The sequence below is a fragment of the Capsella rubella genome, unplaced genomic scaffold (genome assembly GCF_000375325.1).
Source record: "Capsella rubella cultivar Monte Gargano unplaced genomic scaffold, Caprub1_0 scaffold_8, whole genome shotgun sequence".
NCBI classification, from domain to species: domain Eukaryota; kingdom Viridiplantae; phylum Streptophyta; class Magnoliopsida; order Brassicales; family Brassicaceae; genus Capsella; species Capsella rubella.
Window position 1 is genome coordinate 10,697,687 of NW_006238916.1, and position 18,191 is coordinate 10,715,877.

At 34.6% G+C, this 18,191-nt stretch overlaps 4 protein-coding genes across 5 annotated transcripts; 2 read left to right on the forward strand and 2 right to left on the reverse strand.

The window, feature by feature from the left end:
- Positions 1–7,428: 7,428 nt before the first annotated feature.
- LOC17874607 (dof zinc finger protein DOF5.4) lies at positions 7,429–9,137 on the forward strand. Its single transcript, XM_006280793.2, has one exon. It carries the CDS (start codon positions 7,776–7,778, stop codon positions 8,691–8,693), a length of 918 nt encoding a protein of 305 aa, XP_006280855.1. The 5' UTR covers positions 7,429–7,775; the 3' UTR covers positions 8,694–9,137.
- A 2,219-nt stretch (positions 9,138–11,356) lies between these two features.
- Positions 11,357–12,399, forward strand: LOC17876452 (ras-related protein RABA1f). Its single transcript, XM_006281021.2, has 2 exons — positions 11,357–11,710; positions 11,831–12,399. The coding sequence occupies exons 1-2, from the start codon at positions 11,490–11,492 to the stop codon at positions 12,261–12,263; spliced, it is 654 nt and encodes a 217-aa protein (XP_006281083.1). The 5' UTR covers positions 11,357–11,489; the 3' UTR covers positions 12,264–12,399.
- Positions 12,375–14,511, reverse strand: LOC17875285 (ultraviolet-B receptor UVR8). Of its 2 annotated transcripts, none has more exons than XM_006280396.2 (6): positions 13,953–14,511; positions 13,648–13,787; positions 13,247–13,441; positions 12,987–13,115; positions 12,750–12,905; positions 12,375–12,674 (listed from the first exon to the last, which is right to left on the reverse strand). In XM_006280396.2, exons 1-6 carry the CDS (start codon positions 14,480–14,482, stop codon positions 12,484–12,486), a joined length of 1,341 nt encoding a protein of 446 aa, XP_006280458.1. In that variant the 5' UTR covers positions 14,483–14,511; the 3' UTR covers positions 12,375–12,483. The 2 variants fall into 2 exon arrangements, with proteins under 2 accessions (XP_006280458.1, XP_023643690.1); XM_023787922.1 differs by having other exon boundaries at positions 13,648–13,794; positions 13,953–14,055.
- A 619-nt stretch (positions 14,512–15,130) lies between these two features.
- Positions 15,131–16,422, reverse strand: LOC17876955 (protein BREAKING OF ASYMMETRY IN THE STOMATAL LINEAGE). The gene is made up of 5 exons (XM_006281990.2): positions 16,332–16,422; positions 15,859–16,235; positions 15,600–15,722; positions 15,422–15,513; positions 15,131–15,309 (listed from the first exon to the last, which is right to left on the reverse strand). Exons 1-5 carry the CDS (start codon positions 16,420–16,422, stop codon positions 15,201–15,203), a joined length of 792 nt encoding a protein of 263 aa, XP_006282052.1. The 3' UTR covers positions 15,131–15,200.
- Positions 16,423–18,191: the final 1,769 nt, after the last annotated feature.

The window sequence follows — 18,191 nt, forward strand, 5'->3', positions numbered from 1 at the left end:
AAAAATATTATTCTTCTTTCACTTTTACTTGATATTATTTTTAATTTATGATATTATACTATATAATATAAATATTTAATAAAAATTTAACTTTTTTTTTGCATATGTTGCAAATTGAATTTTTCAAAACGGACATATAATACTCAACTACACTCGGTTAAATATTTTGGACAACGGTTTAAAGTCATGAGAATTTTTGAGAAATACCCTTTTTGTTGTACCCCTTTTTAAAAATACCCCCTTTATCTATCCATTTTCAAAAATACCCCTTTTTAAATATAAAAAATTATAAAGTTTTATATAGTTTATAAGCTACTTCTATATAATAACTACTATTGGGAGATTCGATAAAAATATTTAAAAATGTTTTAAATAGTTTTAAATCATTTTTATAAGTTTTGTAAGGTTTTTAAAAGGTTTTTAAAAGGATTTATACGGTTTTTATAAAGTTCTTATAAGGTTTTTATAATTTATTTTTACGCTATTTATGAAAGTTATATAAAGTTATTTATAAGTTTACACACATATTTGGATAAATTTCAAATTTTTAGTGGGTTTTTTGATAAAGTTTGAAAAGGGGGTATTTTTAAAAAGAGGTATATTAAAAGGGATATTTTTGGAATTCCCCCTAAAATCATTATAAGTATGACCAATATTAAAACCATTGTTACATGAGCATATTTAATATTTCAAATAGTGTCAAAATATTATAAATAAAAGGTTCATATATATAAAACTTTTAGAATTTAAAATATCGAAATATTTTTTTGAAGATATAAATGTAATTTTGGAGACATAATTTTTATTGATAAAATATATTATATTCAAAATATGTAAATTTTAGATAAATCACGGGTAGTTTGTTAAAATCACAATTATAATGATAAAACGAGTTACGAATAATGTTTTTTACGAATGAATTCTGTTACGGGTTGGACTTTCAAAAATATATTGTAAATATGTAATTTTTACGTATATTCCTACTTTTACTACAAAAATTGCCAAAATGAATAATTTATCGACAAATATTATTTCGTGCTGTTAAATTTTTACCGTGTTTTTAATTGTATCAAAACTCAGTTATGATTATTTACTCGCTTTTTCCTTTATTATTTTATTTAAACTTACTATACAAATATATGATTTACCGTAATCGACTGCACTCTAACAAAATTAAAATGTAACATATTCTAATCCGATAAAAGTTATATATATGTAATTATTTCCTCCGCGCTGTAGCGCGGGTCCGAACCTAGTATTTATGTATTTTCGTTACTATTTGAACCACACCGCATTTTTTTCGCAGTGAAAACGCAGTTGCCATTCAGAGCCTATGAATTTATAATGTATCTTTAGTTTTTTCAACTTTTTTTATACTATAATGAATTTAGTGAAATCTAGGTTTGTTTTTTTGTTTTTTTAACTACCGAAAAAAATAACATTACTAAAATTAGTTATTTTCCCGCATAATTAACAAATTTTATGTTGGGTTCTTTATTTATTTGCTAAATTTGATCAATTTAGTAGAAATAATGGATAACTGGATATGAAAATGTATGTAGGAATGATTATTACCGCACATTTTAAAAAATTACATTTATATATAATTAACAGTTTAGGTATAAGAGATTAAGAGTTAACATTGAATTTGTATTGTAGTTTAGGAGTGTTAAATTGAAATTAGTATTGTAGTTTTAGGCTGAATAATTAAAATGGAATGAAATCTTAGTAATCATGTATAGATAGAATAGTAAAACTTGAACTTTTCTTGTAAGGTGAAATAGTTAAAACTGACTTAGTAGTGAATTTGCATGATAAATAGTAAAATGGAGTTGACCACAAAAAAATTGTAAAAATGGAAAGAGATCTTAGTGTTGCACAAAAAAAAAAGTAAAAAATCTAAGTAATATATATACAAATAGAATAGTTAAAAATTAGCTTGTATTGTAGTCTATGTTAACTAGTTAAAATGGAAAGCAATGTAATGGGAGAATGATCTTTGTTTGGAGGGTAAAACAAATCTGAATAGCTTAACATTGGCCAAAGAAAAACATTTTGCATTGTAACACATATGATAACTTAATTAGTATCTCCTGGACCAGACATAAGTCCTCAAGTCATGGGTTGGACCTTACGAGGCTTTTAAGTTCGGCCCTTTGTATTCATAGCTCTCATCTCGTTTCTCATTATCCGTCAAAGTAAAATAAATAATGGTGGTTCTCTTAACCTAAAACCTACTCAAAATACCATGATGATGATTAGTGTTTCTTGTTGTTAGATTGCAGATAGATATGAATGAATAGGTTCGCAGATCTTACTAAAAAATATTCTAATATCAGATGTAAATGTATTTTTTGAAACAAAATGTAAATTAATAAATTATAAAACATGAGATATAAACCTCCTGATCTATGGCGCCAATGATATGTTATTCTTTTAATCCAAAGAGAAATTCCATTATGTCTCCATGTATTTATATTATTTTTACGAAATTTACCGCCAATTATATATATCATACTCCTCCTATATCCCTTTGAACACGACAAAAAGAGAAATTGATACATCAAAGAAAACATTCAATACAGCAAATGATTTGGAGCGCACAAAACAGATCTTGTTTAGATGATGATGATGATGATGAATTGATGAACCGAGATCGGGCGTCCGCTCGCATTGATGCTCACAACTATCCGCAAAATGTCAAACATAAATGACATTTTTCGACATCCACAACCAAATAAAAACAAAAGACATCGACCTATCGTATTGGAAGCAGTCCTAAAGATCAATCCAAATCAAAAAACATATCACAATCTGTTTGTTAACCCAGCCGTATGTGTGTGTATTTGTATGTACGTGAAGTATGTATAATAAATGGAAGTATGATAGACGAGAGAGAGCTGTGGAGATGTTGATGGGAGATGGGCCTTCATGGGGTGGCCCCAATGATCACGTGACAGATGTGATGATGGTGTAACGAGCTAGGACCCATGGGCCTGTTCAAAAGACTTTGCTATCTCAACCGACCACCGACGACTGAACCTTGAGCATTGATGCTGACCTTTCCACTCAACTCACTGACACACCCCCTCGTCGTTTTAGCAAGCAAGCACTCTCTCTCGTATATATGTATGTATTAGGCTACTGTATCTCTCTCCCCTAAAATAGTATATTACTGATCATACCATATTGTATATTTATTTTTTCATAGCTCTCAATGATAAACCATTTATTTTTTAGGGGACTGATAATTTCGAGATGGTCTTATCAAATTTCGGAATTTATTTATTGTATAGATAAAGATGAAAAAGTAAGTCTGTATATCTAGTCTTCGTTTGTAGGCATAACCTTATGGTATGGTCCGTAACTCCGTATGAGATTTTTGAAATTGCTAGCTCCTACCGAAGGACACCTGTGCGTACCAATCTGTGTGCACCTATGTCTCTCGATGGGGTCAACTTTTTTGTTTTTTTTTTTTTTTTTTTTGTAGCTCGTTTATTTATTTGTATGTGTTTTACGAATAAATCAATTTGCTCATTATTTTTAACAATATCATATTTTATATTTGATAACATGTTATTATATATGATATATTTATCTTAGTTTATAAATCACGCAAAAAAAAAACTCATTTAGTACAAACTTGCGCCGCATTCGGTTGCTGATATATGTTCCCATATACGTAATTATTCATCAAATATATATTATTAGTTACATTATTAATCAAATCTGTCGAGTTGAATTCCAAAAATTGAGCGGACTAGTGAATGTAAAAGGTGATTTCAGTAGATTCACACATGCATATTGGTGTAGTGATCAATAGAAGGATGATATCCGAAATACGTGTGAGAATTGTAAATTAATAATAGGATTTTGTGATAAGTATAACGGCGTCGTATCGAAGCGCATGTGTGATGAACAAGGTTGGTTCTTTGCATGAACACTAAAATATAATGGATATATAAGACGTTTATATATTTATGTCAATTCGATCTTAATCAGTACTATTTTAGTTTTCGTCATGGTTTAAATTGACGTTTAACTATAGTCGTCTACTCGTCTATAAGACGATGACGATTGCTTTGAGATTCTCACTAAGCGATAATGGCACAGTTCCTTCAGGCTGCTTTTGAAAGGCTTCTAAATACACCAAGTGTTTAGATACCGTACCCTTGTCAAGCTGTATATAGTTTCCTTCATTCCTCTCTCTCAGGGTTTTATAGTGGAGAGATTACAAAATCGTTTATGTAATTTTTTTTTTTAATGTAATTTGTGAATATTTACATTCTTAATATATATATATATATATATATGTGTGTATACAAATGTGTGTATACAAATGCATGCATCCACCCAATTAAAACAAAGTTTTGTTCTGTTTTTTTCTTCCTATAGTTAGTTATGAGACACAAGTCACATAAAACCAGCTTATGAACCAAACTCATCAAAACCAAAGGTTAAAGCCATCAAGTTTACAACCTTTAATTTGTAGATCTAATTTTCCAATCTTTTATTTTCGTCAGTTCGTACAATTTAAGTGACTTGATATTCTAGTAATTACCGTGTCTCTAACTCGAGATCTCATAAGTTACTATAGATTTGTCTGCCCTAGCTATGTCTTTTTCAGCCAAATAAATTTGTTAAGAAATAATGATATCATAGAAACGAGAACGAGGCCAATTTGTTTTCAATTTCGTATAACCTCGTTTATTTTGATGTTGTTGTTTCGACAACTATGTTACATTTTGATACATGTTCAACGCTTAGTTCCTTATTCGTATTTTTTAATTTCTTCGGTTAGGTTACAGTTACTCTTTCAGCAAAAAAAAAAAAAAAAAAGGTAATTTTTGACAACAATGTTTTGGTCGTTATCATCGATCGAAATAGTTAAAAAAAAGAATTTTTTATTTTTATTTTTTATATAACAACAAAGAATGATTTTTTTTATTTGGTCAAATCTTTTGTTAATATTCTATTACTATATTACACTACTGCTAATATATATTACGCAACAGTATAAGCATTCATTGCTATATCGAGTTATCAACCATCATTCATCAATTGTCTATGATATTTCTTTTTTTGGATAAACTAATCATAAATTAACCAGAACTAGAGTTTAAATGTCTATGATAATAAAAACCCAAACGAAACAATGGGATATGTAATCCACTGCTAATTCTCATCACTGCCATGCATCCATGACATAGGGAGCGATGAGCATTGTATTACTATATGTCTTCATGTCACTATTGTTGTGTTTGCAGTTTGCACTTTCTACCCGACATTTGCTTTACCCACTTTAGTGGTCCTATTTGCTCTTTCCACTAAAATACGGGTCAGTTTCATAATTTCTGAAAATATACGGACATCATCCAATATGATATATGCAAAGCCATGGATATTTCAAGGGATATATACTGTATATAGGTACGTTCAAATTAATGCAAAATTCTGATTATATATAGATTTAAAAATTCACATTTCACACACATATATTAAAATGATCTTTAAGCAATAATTTATCTTACATATATAGTTTACTCCAATTCAAATATACAAATATGGTAACTGAATACTGAACTTGAGACTATTTGGTTTGATCATAGATGAATTCTACAAGGTACGGTACATTCGTTTAAACTTAGGGTTATCAATCATATATATGTACTATACATATTTTAAAGGGCCTATTAAAAAAAGGAATCCACAAAACTATGGACTATAGATCTAAATTTGGTTAGGAGGATGTACAAAAGATAGTTGCGATAACTTAAATATGACAACCGGACAGAATAATTGCGATTACAAGTACCATATTTGTACACATAGGCTACGTACATTCTCGATAACCAAATAGTTTTATCATTCTTTAAGAAGATTTATACGGTGTGACGTGGTGGAAGAGGAACCACCCGAACAGGCCACAGGAGCTCTATGAATCAGCAGATAAAGCGGGGTGGCCGACAAGTCGACAATCCAATTTATGTGGACATCGAACTCTCACGTTTCTTCACCCTCCACGTGCCCTCTCATCATCCCTACCAACCGCTTAGATCATTCCTCCCCAAAATTCAACTTAACCTCTTTCCCCACCTATTTTTATTATTAGGGTAAATTTTGTTATATGTGTTTCCAAATCCATCTTTTCAAAATATTTTCTTTGTGAAATTGACGTGTTAATTAAAAATTAGTAAGACTTGGACGAATCAGTCATAACTCAAACGGAAGATATCTATTTTGGAAAGAAGAAAAGATTGATATAGTAAGGTTTTGAACGAAAGCATTTTACGATGAACTGTTATACCACTATGACAATTGTTAAAAATCACTATTCAAGATTGATATTAATATTCGTGCATTTGAAAGCGATATGTAATAGGCTTAAGCTAATATACTATAATAAATAATTATTTCAATTTTCAAAGATGGCTTTGTAATTAAAAATTGCGGCAAGTGGCAACTATATTTCACTGTTCAAACCTTAAACTTACAACAAATGTTAGACGATTAGTTTCCTTGTAGTTGAAGCAAGGGATTTAATTTTACCTTTTTGACATTGCCTCCATTATATTTCCAATACAAAAGAAGTTTCTGAAAACAATGCAAGTGATTGATTTCTCGAAAGCTCTTTCCTCTACGCGTAACTTCCCATATTCCAAAAGAAGCCTCTCGCGAAAATACCTATTTATGTTTTTGTTTCAATTTCACACGCAAAGTAAAATTCGATACTTATTTATTTTAACCACAAAAACATAAGTACGTACTGTAATATCTAAGAAATGATTCTAGCATGTTCAAGCATCGTAGTTCAATAAGATATATCTAGTGGAGTACTATATATGTAATATGTTTTAGTCTCAGTACGAGGATAATATCTTAAGATTAATTACAATTTGTATAGCCGACGTAGTACGTAATCACTAGTCAGTAGTCATCATCCCGTCTCATATGATATGAGATTAGCAATTAGTATGTTATTTAGACGTCTAATTCATTGTATTTTTTTTTTTCAGAAAAAAATCATTTCAAAGGTTTAATTACATAAACTCATTACATATCCGTTAGAAGATATTAACCTCTTCTTACATACAAGATTTCTTTTTGTTTTTTGTACAAGAAATAATTTGCACAACAAAAAGTTGATTTGTTTAAAAGAAGCAATGTAACACAATACGAAAACAATGGCAAACTAAACAATTTACGATAGTTCTAACTCGGAGAAACAGTTTGTACTACTTAAACATTGTTAGTTGACCCCTAAAAAAGATAATCTCACTAACATTTCTGAAGCTTTTGCGATTTAATATGAAAATATAAGATGTATAAACAGTATATATGTATATGTTTAAAAAATCAATCATTGGATCTTTGATGCGACTCTTTGGCATACAAATAAATATACAACCGAAATATAACAAATCCTTTAAATGCGAAGATATTAATATTTAACACATACATAATTTGATGGGGCCAAAATATTGGACTCGAAGCTAACTTATGAATACAGCCACGCGACGTGATTGTAAAATACAAAATATCGCATGGGCAGAACCGTAATTGTGATGATAAACTGCCTGTTCGGACATATGAAAGATATGCTTTGTCAGAGAGTTTCAGAAGAAGTCTTTCCCATGCTTACCACTTCACCTCTCTCTCTCTCTCTCTCTCTCTCTCTCTCTCTCTCTCTCTCTCTCTCTTTCTTTTTCATTCTCCACTGTAACCTCCCAATTCTAACCCAAACTTGAGAATTGTATATTCTTTCTCTCTACGAAATGCAAGATATTCATCATGAGTACTCTATGGCCGGGGGTGGCGGTGGTGGAGGAGGAGGGAGGTTTTTCGGCGGAGGAATCGGCGGCGGAGGAGGTGGAGATCGGAGGATGAGAGCTCATCAGAACAATATACTTAACCATCACCAATCTCTCAAGTGTCCTCGTTGTAACTCTCTTAACACCAAGTTCTGTTACTATAACAATTACAATCTTTCTCAGCCTCGGCACTTTTGCAAGAACTGTCGCCGTTACTGGACTAAAGGCGGTGTTCTACGTAACGTCCCTGTCGGCGGTGGTTGCCGGAAAGCTAAACGATCGAAAACAAAGCAGCCTTCGTCCTCTGCCGACAAATTATCAACGACGACGCTAGAACATAACGTAGAGGAGAAGTCGAGTACCGGATCTCACTCTAGCAGCGAGAGCTCTTCTCTCACCGCTTCTAACTCTACCACCGTCGCTGCCGTATCCGTTACCGCCGCGGCGGAGGTTGCTTCGTCGGTTGTTCCCGGTTTCGATATGTCTAATCTTAAACTGTATGGTAACGGGATCGAGTGGTCGACGTTGCTCGGACAAGGCTCATCGGACGGTGGAGTTTTCTCGGAGATCGGAGGTTTCACTGCGGCGTCGACGATTGAAACGACTCCGTTTGGATTCGGGGGGAAGTTCGTAAACCAAGATGATCATCTGAAGTTGGAAAGTGAAACTGTACAGCAGCAACAGTTTGGAGATCGGACGGCTCAGGTTGAGTTTCAAGGAAGATCGTCGGATCCAAATATGGGGTTTGAACCGTTGGATTGGGGAAGTGGCGGAGGAGATCAAACACTGTTTGATCTAACCAGCACCGTTGATCATGCATACTGGAGTCAAAGTCAATGGACGTCGTCTGACCAAGATCAGAATGGTCTCTACCTTCCTTGATTGATTTGATTCTCTCATAGCTTCTTCTTCTTCTTCTTAACCCAAAAATATATATTCTATACACATAAGGTAAAGTTCGATGAAGTGGTTTTTTTATTTTATTTTATTTTATCATTATGGGTTTTAAACGGGATTTATTATATAATTATATGACTGAATGTAAATTTTTTTTCCCAAATATAAAATTTATCTCTCTATTTTGTTTTTTTTCGGTTAGTTTTTGGAATATTTCCAACTTCCAAGAGTGCAAATTTATATAGCATGGTTTTATTATGGCTTCGGTTCAGTTTTGGAACTGGCTGTTTTTACTTATCGTTGTATATTTGATAAGGTTTTAATTTTTCTGGGGTTTTTTTTTTTTTTCTATTTTGCTTTGTGTTTCATTTGATGTATCTAATAAATTTATATATTTGATTGGGCATACAAAACCGTCGATTCTGCATCTTTGATTATGTGTTTTCTAGTGGGTTTGTTTATGAGTTTCTCTTAGTATGACTCACTAGTCACTAGTTGTTAAGACAGTGAACAGGTTCAGTGTAGCTACGTTTCCGTCTAATTAAGCCGTGTAATAATATAGGTAGCACTTAAATAAACAATATGCAAAATCCTTATATTATCTTATCCTGGAATTTTATAATCGAATAAACAACTATATATATATATATATAGCTTCCACTAGGCAATAGAAAACTAACTACTATTATAGTATAAACTTATTTCTGTTACTACATAAACAATGATTAACTCGAAAGAGTAATCAATCGTAGGTTTGTTGTTGATACTTGATAGAAAGAAATATATATATACTATAAAGATGGAGAGTTAGAAAAGGCATTTTCGAGGGGAATTGTACGGAAGAAAGAAACGAGAGAGCCGTGCCGTCGCGTAAAAACAGTGCAAAAGCAACGGACGAGCTAGCGAGCGAAATTGCGCATAGGATTAGGACCCCATGTGTTAGTGACGAGTCTCATGTAATCCACGTGGCTTTGAACTGGATCCCACTTCACGTGTCGTAGTCGTAACGTCCGATGGCTGACGTACGTACTTATATATCGAAGGGTCGGTTCGTCGTTTTCTACTTAACCACTAAGCGCTCGTAGACGACTTCAACAAAGATCTAAGAAGCCCGAGAGAGAGAGAGAGATAAGACTTGATGAGTACGGATTCATCTGATTGTGGGCCGTTGGATTTGGATTTGGATTGGGTGAGAGACACACACCCCTCTCTCGAACCAATGGTGATGATGTTGAGGGGTCCAATATTAGGTAGGTGGTGGTCATTGTAGGGAAACACTTGAGAGGCGGAGTAGGTCCATTAGGACATGTGCATAAGTTGTAAAATCTCCATACAAATCACACACGGGAAAGTTTGGTTGGGCGGTTGGGAGAGTTTGGGATTGTCTGTGGGTTGGTGTATGACTCCTCCATGTTCCCTTGTCATTCTTCTTTTCCTTTGATTGTTTCATGATTTCTACTCGTATTTTTCTGTCTTTTTTTTTCGTCCATGGACTCGCATCGTTACGACAAATTAGAGAACATTCACGGCTATTCTATAAGTCCACTCCTATGTATCTGATGGTTACACTTTACACAAACCACAAAGTCTTGGTGGATGGGTTATTACTTACTCACAATACTGTCTGCTTGTCACTGGCTCACTGCCTGCTTATATCTTCAGGCTGAACGTTTTAGTAGATCGAATTGGAGAGGAATACACACTTTCAGACTGTCGACAAAAAAAAAAAAAAAAAAAAAAACACTTTCAGACTATTTTTAAGACCAAAAAACGTATTAACGGGTTGTCGACATGGTCGAGAATTGTGGAAAGATCTTAGATTATCTCACATGCACAATTAGAACATTCACATGCACATATCCTTATCTAAGTCACTCAATAGATTTAACTTTTGAAAAGTTAAATCTATTATCTTCAAAGGTGCATTATCAAGGTAACATTATAACTGATTAGCTCAAACAATTAAGATATACAAGTAGGTTTATTTCTGAGCTGGGATTACAACTGAAACAGCTGGAGTTTTATTGAAAGACTTCAAATCTGGTCCATTCTTTCTAGTCTTTGAATCATAGGCATGGTTTGACGACCCCTCGTCCTAACCAGATTTCACATTCGTACTGATTGTATGTAACATAGTCTAATCACTCGGAACACTTTTTATTTCTTTGCTTTAAAAAAAAATCTATTAAGGTTATGATTACACTTTACGATTTTAATAATCTAAAGATTCTTCTTCATAAAAAATCTTTTAAAAAATAAGTAATAATTAAGAGTTCTATGTAATTATTGTGTCTACAAATTAATAAAATTTCTATAAACATTTTGATTTTTTTTTGCTTTTTTTTTATATTCATAACCAGACTATTTGGTTTTATCTATTTTTGTAATTAAAAAAAAAATGAAGGCCACTCATTTTTGAAATTAAAGAACACTCAATAAACATAAAACAAGCGTGTAAGTAAAACCTCAACCAACATATGTCAATGTGAAATAGACATTTGTGTGTGTTTTTAGTTTTTTAATTTTTTTAAACATAGTGGACGTCTTTTAACAAAAATAGAAGTGGGCTTAATACAGGCCTGGGTAACGACCCGGACCCAAGTCGGATCCATATCACCGCGATTTATTCTTTTCACATTTTTGTCTCTCCCTGAAAATTTTGAAAGTCTTCTTTTATTGTTCTTCTTCTTACCCCGTTGGTCGATACGCGCTTAATTACCAGAAAATCTCAGATCCATATATATTTTCGAAAGATAGCCTCTTTGATCTGATAATCTCACTATGGCGGCATATAGAGCCGACGACGACTACGATTACCTATTCAAGGTTGTCTTAATTGGAGACTCCGGTGTCGGAAAATCCAACCTCCTTTCTCGATTCACGCGCAATGAGTTCAGTCTCGAGTCTAAATCCACGATCGGGGTCGAATTCGCCACCCGTAGCATCCATGTCGATGATAAGATCGTCAAAGCCCAGATTTGGGATACCGCCGGCCAAGAAAGGTATTTATTCATTGCAAATCGATACATTACGCTTCATGATCTATGGGATCGATTTCAATTTTGAGATTGGAGCATTCGTCTCATAAGATTTCGTTGGTTTCGTTTTTGATGATTTTGAAGATATCGAGCAATCACGAGTGCGTATTACAGAGGAGCTGTTGGAGCGTTGCTTGTGTATGATGTTACAAGACATGTGACCTTTGAGAACGTTGAAAGATGGTTGAAAGAGCTTCGAGATCACACAGATTCTAACATTGTGATCATGTTCGTCGGGAACAAAGCGGATCTTCGTCACCTACGAGCTGTTTCTACCGAAGACGCTAAGGCTTTTGCGGAGAGGGAGAACACTTTCTTCATGGAGACATCCGCTCTCGAATCGATGAACGTCGAGAATGCTTTCACCGAAGTGCTTTCACAGATTTACCGTGTCGTTAGCCGGAAAGCGTTGGATATAGGAGATGACCCTGCTGCTCTTCCCAAAGGACAGACCATCAATGTTGGGTCCAAAGACGATGTCTCTGCGGTTAAGAAGGTTGGTTGCTGCTCCAATTGATGGTGCGCCTACACTACAGTCAGAAATCGGTCTATTCGATCTTGTTTGTTTATTCTTGTTGTTATATATGAAGATCTTGTTGATTTATTTGTATAATCTTACACCTAAAAGTATATTGAATTCCACTGCCTTTCCATTTCAAATGTATATCACAAACAACATTTGAATTGATCCTCAATGACTCAATGTACTGTGTTTCTACCGTCTATCAAAAGTTTTATTAATGTGATCTAGAGACCAAACACATAGCATGTGAGGCACCAATGGAAACTGAGATAACCTTGTGTGGTTGTCCCTCATCTTCTTCAGTTAAGAAATTAACTTCGACCGGAATAGATTGGATCTCCGGGAGACCTGGAACTCCTAGTTGGAAATCTTTAGCGTTTCCCCACATCCAGAGTTCGCCTCCATCTGTCAAGAACCAATCCCATGTTTATAGTTTTTGAGCTATTTATCATGTCAAATGAACATAACTACTTTACGTACCTGTTATCGCTGCAGAAGAGGAACCTCCACAAGCAATGAAGACGATCTTTTTGTCTGATAACGCTTCAATTTCTGTAGGTGTTCTCTGGTTTCGAAGCGAGGAATTACCCAATTGGCCGTGTCCACCATGGCCCCACGAAAGTACTTTACCGTCCTCTGTTGTCACACCAAGCAATTTCAAGTCAACCTTGTAAAAACCAACCAGAGATATTGCTCGGTTTGTAGAAGATTGTTTACCGGTTAAGGCAAGAGAGTGATATCCACCGCACGCAACCTGGGTGATACGAACGCCTTCTAAACTGGGAACCGGCATTGGTTCCCACCCTCCCAAGTTATCCCCGCGTCCGAGCTCATTATTGGAATTTGCTGATACAGGAAGATCCAATGAATTGTAAAATAATCATCTATGCAAGAAAACATAATTGTTGCGACATTGCAGTATATCATGATTTTTACACTATCGATGGTCGAAACTAATGTATTAAATTGGTTGTTACCTCCCCAGTTCCAGAGTTGTCCCTCTTGGGTAAGCGCCATTGTGAAGAAACCACCACAAGAGACAGAGTCAACAGGAACAGTTAAAGCTTTGACCTTTGACGGAACACTGAGCCCACCACCTTCGTTTGGTCCTCGGCCTGGCCCGAGTCCTAGTCTACCGTCTCCTTCTTCTCTTCCCCACATATATAGCTCTCCTAAAACCAAGAACAAGTCTTGCTCGATTAAGAATATATCAAACAGTTAAAACCAAAAAGGATAACAACGCTATGTGAACCTACTACTCTTCTATTTAGCAAGTTATTGATATTTGGTCCTGCCTGACAGTATTCGGCTTGTTCGAAAACTTCTCAATTAAGCTAGCACTGCAGAAATGTAGCAAGAAGAGAAAGCATGTAGAAACCTGATTCGGTAATAGCAGCAGTATGAGTTCCACTGGTTGCAATGGCAGAGATTTTGCAGTCCCAAGAGCCATCAACACGTCGAGGCACGAGTTCTCTAGTGTAAACTTTATGTCCAAGTGCACCAAAGCCACCATAACCCCTAACAACTTCATTTTTAATATATGGAACCAATCACATTATGCAGAAGCAAAAGATCAAACACAAATGCAAATCTAGCTTGATGTATTGATATTGGCTATTTGGCTTAACATCAACTTGCACAAACAGTATGATTCAAAACTCAATTATTGAAGCTGAAGCTTACCAAGTGAATACATCTCCTTGATGTGTTAAAGCCACTGAATGCAAACCACCAAGAGCGATAGATCGAATGGAACGTTCTTCGAAAAGCGGGTTTAAATTGGGGACGAACACCGAGTTCTCTTGGCCAAAACCTAGCCTACCTCCGTCACCTTTTCCCCAAATCCATAGATCTCCGTCTATGGTTAAACCCGAGTGGAACAATCCGCAAGAGATTCCAACCCGAAAACTCGATGAAGAATCAGCGTCGATTCTTCCAGGAGCTTGGGCGAGAGAGAAGGACTGATCAGAGCGAAGGACGAGATTAGCGACGGGAGACGGATACATTCGGATCTCTTCGATTCCACCGCCGAGCTGACCTGAAGCGCCTCGTCCCCATGAGAGGAGCTGGAGAGTGACGGGACTAGAATCGATCTCTGGGCTTGTGTAGAGTGTTGGTACTTTGCTGGTGGTTCCTCCGCCGCTTCTTTGAGTGGTACGGGTGGAAGAGAAGCGGCGCGTGAAGCTACGTAAGCGGTGGCTTAACGGTGCCATTGTTTTATCGGAGTTTCATCTCTACCGGTGGGTTTTAAAATATGACTATGTGAGGCTTATTGAAACGACGGCGTTTAGTGGCGTATCGTGGTAAAATATAATAATTGCTCCTGATGAGGACCTTAATCATTGTTCTTTTTGTCAATAAGACCTTATAATTTAGATTCGTTAGTTATGATAAATTATGTTAAAAAAAATTGTTTTTGACAACAGATTGTAAATATATGATTGAAAATTTGAAAAAAATAATATTTTCTTTCAGTATTCACTATGTTCTAAAAAAATAGGTAATACAGTAAATGTAGAGTAATTTGATGAGTTATTGTGTTTGTTACAGTTATGCCAGTTTTAGTGCCAATAAATGTGTAACTTTTTAAAATAATTTAGCCAAATAGTTACCAAGAAATTCATAAGGTTGAGAATTGAGAGTCGAAAGCTTCTCACGGAAAGCTCGAAATCTTATTGTTAGACAAAAGTAACTGAGTTCTTGACCAATGAACGAGTGTACCATAAAAGATCAGAATATGTAATGTGTAACATTCAAGACATACCATATGATAATAGTATGATTTAATCTTTTCACTTCTTGTCTTATAAAAGATCGAAAATTATCTGTATTTGTTTTCTTTTCGGAGTGTTTTTTTTTTTGGTGGTACTCAGAAACAGAGTATAACAAAGAATCGCAGAAACTTTTTAGAATTGTCTCTTATAAAATATTTCAGAATCTACAGCATTGAAAGCCTAAAGCAACTGGTTTTGGTTTCTTGGGAGACAAGTCATCTGATTCAGGCATCTTAACAGGGCTTCCCATCCACTCTAATCCTAATCTGCATCCAATTTCATCAATGCCAAACAATTCAATTAATCTTCTCCAACCGAAATATAAACAAAAAAAAAATGTATTAAAAAGTACGGTTTTCTTGTGATTTGAAAACTCACATGGGAAACGCAAAAGAACCCCTTCCTTCGTCTGAGTTATTAGACCCGCTCGATTTATCAGAGGCATCGATATCTTCTTCTTCTTCAGTTTTCTGAAACAGCACAAAACAAAGAAATCATTAATACATGGAAATGGTATATTACTCTTGAAACTGAAACATATTAAGGAAAACATTACTTCTGTAATATCTTCAGATTCTTGACTTGAAGTGTTATTGTTCTGCTCTTGTTCTGCGCCTTTAATCTCCGGCGACTTATTCTTATCTGTTCCTCCTCCTACTCCTTGATCTCCATAAATAAGCTGTTCTTAACAAAAACAAATCAATAGTTGAGACTAATTAATTAATAGCCTAGTGGTTTGTTTCTTGGGATTTGGAGGCTATGTTTCACAACTTTAGCGCAAAGTTTAATTTCGATTTTTTCTGACAAGAACGAACCTTACGATTGACAGTCCTCGGTGACTTTCCCGGGGACAATTCGTTATCTTTCTTGTCTTGTTTACCCTCTTTAACCACATCGAAACCTCCATCTTCGCGGTCGAAACAGAACACAATGAAACCAGATTCGTCAGAAACAGGTTGCTGCGGCCAGCTCAACCGCCGGTGCTGAGACGCCGACGTCGTGGGAGAAACGCTGCTGCTGCTTCTAAGATGAAGATGATGATGACGTGTCCCAGGTGGGCTTAGACTGAGTTTCCTCTCTGATCTCTTCTTCTTAGTACTCTTCATCTTCCTCTTTATCCTCTTGAACGTTAGACTATTGTTGTTGCTCGTACTACTGTTTCCGTTATTATTAACTCCATCTTCATCTACGTCTGATAGAAATATACTAACTTTTTAGAAAAACAATAGCTTAAAAGAAAATAATGAAATTAGAAACAAAGAGAGCAGAATAAGAGAAGAAAGATCACCTAGAGGAATCTTGCAAGCCAAGAAACAGGAAGCCCAATCTTTGACTCTCCAAGTGACAAGTTTTGGTATTGTCCACTGTGATGAAGCCATAGCTGTTATGATATTTTGTGTTTTCACGAGAAATAGTATATTTGTGTGTGTGTTTTTGAGGCTTTTTTAAGAATAAGTTTTGACAAGGGGAGAATTTATTACGATGAGGGAGAAGATGAGAAGAATGATTTTGAAATTTGAAAAAAAATAAAAATAATAACAAAAAGATTTTAAAGACAAGACAATAGATTGCCATGAATTAGGGAAAGGGGGGTTACAATGTGCAACACATGAATGCATTTAATATTTATTGTAATATTTATTTTGGTATTGTAATAATTGGGCAGTAAATGCTATCATAGTTAAGAAACACTGCTATAAGAAAATTCAATTTCTATATTTTTCAGCTGTTCAATTTTTATTAATTCTGTTTTTTTTTTTTTTTTTTTTTTTTGCAGATATGTCAAGAAGACGGCATAACCATTTAAAATGGTGGCTACGGGCTAGAGTAGACAAATGACATAGATGCCATTTAATATGGACACATGGGCCTATATATGTAGCCCATTATCTGATTTATAGAATACTACTAAGTCCATTAGAGCAGCAGCATCGGTAGTCTCTCACCCAAACTCTTGCCATTTTAAAAAAGAGAAAAAATTGAAAAGAGAAGAAAGAGGAGAGAGACGTCTCTCGTTTGAGAGATTTTAACAAAAATACAAGAGACGGTTCTCGTGTCTGTCATTTTATGATTGGTCTGTTAAATTATTTTTTAATTAAATATTATTAAGTTATGTTCACACTTAGTTTGAGAGACCCAAATGCAGAGACTGCCGATGCTGCTGGTCTTAGATGTATATCTGATTATTTTTCAGGTGAGATATATCGTCGTTCGGAAGGCGCGATACGGATGAGAGTCTCCACTGCCGCGAAGGGTTGCTGCAGAATGTTTATCTTAAGAAAAGATAAAAACTTCACCCTTCTTGTTTGCGTCACCTAAATTGAGGTATCTAATATTAAATATTTTCACCTATACGTTGCACGATGCTGATTACAAAGTTTTGTCATTGTTAAAACTTACGACGATGTATTTGTTTATGCTCAATAACATGAAGTACTTATGTTTGAAAGTACAAACTTACGACGATGTATTTGTTTATGTTCAATATCGAGAAAACTTCTTGATATATATGAGGATATTCAAGAAATGAATAAATTGAAATGGAGCGTGGAGTTTGCTTGATATATATAGGGGGTATAGGTTTGGAAGTATCATCAAACAAAGAATTATCATCCGAGTTAAAACTAGGTCAATTCATGCTCTTGAAAAGAAAGAAAAAGTGAATCTTAGATTAAGCGTTCATCTAAATATCTCTAGTTCATTCGGAATTAGTGTTGAAGTAATTAAAAGGTGTTTTAATGTCGAGTAAAAATTCATTTAAACAAAGCTTAGTGTGTAAAGATTATTTAAAGAATTTGAATTGAAAGCTTTTGAAGATTTAGACACGTTGTCAACTTTTAAATTGTTTGTGTGCTCATATTTTCGTACTAGCAAATATTATATGCTTAATACTTTGTTGCACATATTCAATAACATGAAATACACGAGGTTAGGGGGTACGCAAGTTAGAATGGTCCACAGACCACAGTCCACTATAATTCTGTAAAGCACATATGGCTCATAACCAAATAAAATTGAAGGATTTGTTTGATAAAGTATTAACATACGTTAATAAATTGCGCACTTGATAAAAAGTCTGGTGTACTGTTTATAAATCTTTCGAATCGATCATCATACCATTTCACACGCTAGCTGCCAAATCATTTAA

Excerpts from the sequence above, each read along its gene's own strand:
- LOC17876452 (XM_006281021.2), top strand. The coding sequence starts at position 11,490 with ATGGCGGCATATAGAGCCGACGACGACTACGATTACCTATTCAAGGTT. Across the intron at positions 11,711-11,830 it reads GATACCGCCGGCCAAGAAAG|ATATCGAGCAATCACGAGTG; the intron begins GTATTTATTCAT and ends ATGATTTTGAAG.
- LOC17874607 (XM_006280793.2), top strand. The coding sequence starts at position 7,776 with ATGCAAGATATTCATCATGAGTACTCTATGGCCGGGGGTGGCGGTGGT.
- LOC17875285 (XM_006280396.2), bottom strand. The coding sequence starts at position 14,482 with ATGGCACCGTTAAGCCACCGCTTACGTAGCTTCACGCGCCGCTTCTCT. Across the intron at positions 12,906-12,986 it reads TCACTCTCTTGCCTTAACCG|AGGACGGTAAAGTACTTTCG; the intron begins GTAAACAATCTT and ends GTGTGACAACAG. Across the intron at positions 12,675-12,749 it reads CTCTTCTGCAGCGATAACAG|ATGGAGGCGAACTCTGGATG; the intron begins GTACGTAAAGTA and ends GGTTCTTGACAG.
- LOC17876955 (XM_006281990.2), bottom strand. The coding sequence starts at position 16,422 with ATGGCTTCATCACAGTGGACAATACCAAAACTTGTCACTTGGAGAGTC. Across the intron at positions 16,236-16,331 it reads GGCTTGCAAGATTCCTCTAG|ACGTAGATGAAGATGGAGTT; the intron begins GTGATCTTTCTT and ends TATTTCTATCAG. Across the intron at positions 15,514-15,599 it reads AATCTGAAGATATTACAGAA|AAAACTGAAGAAGAAGAAGA; the intron begins GTAATGTTTTCC and ends GTGCTGTTTCAG.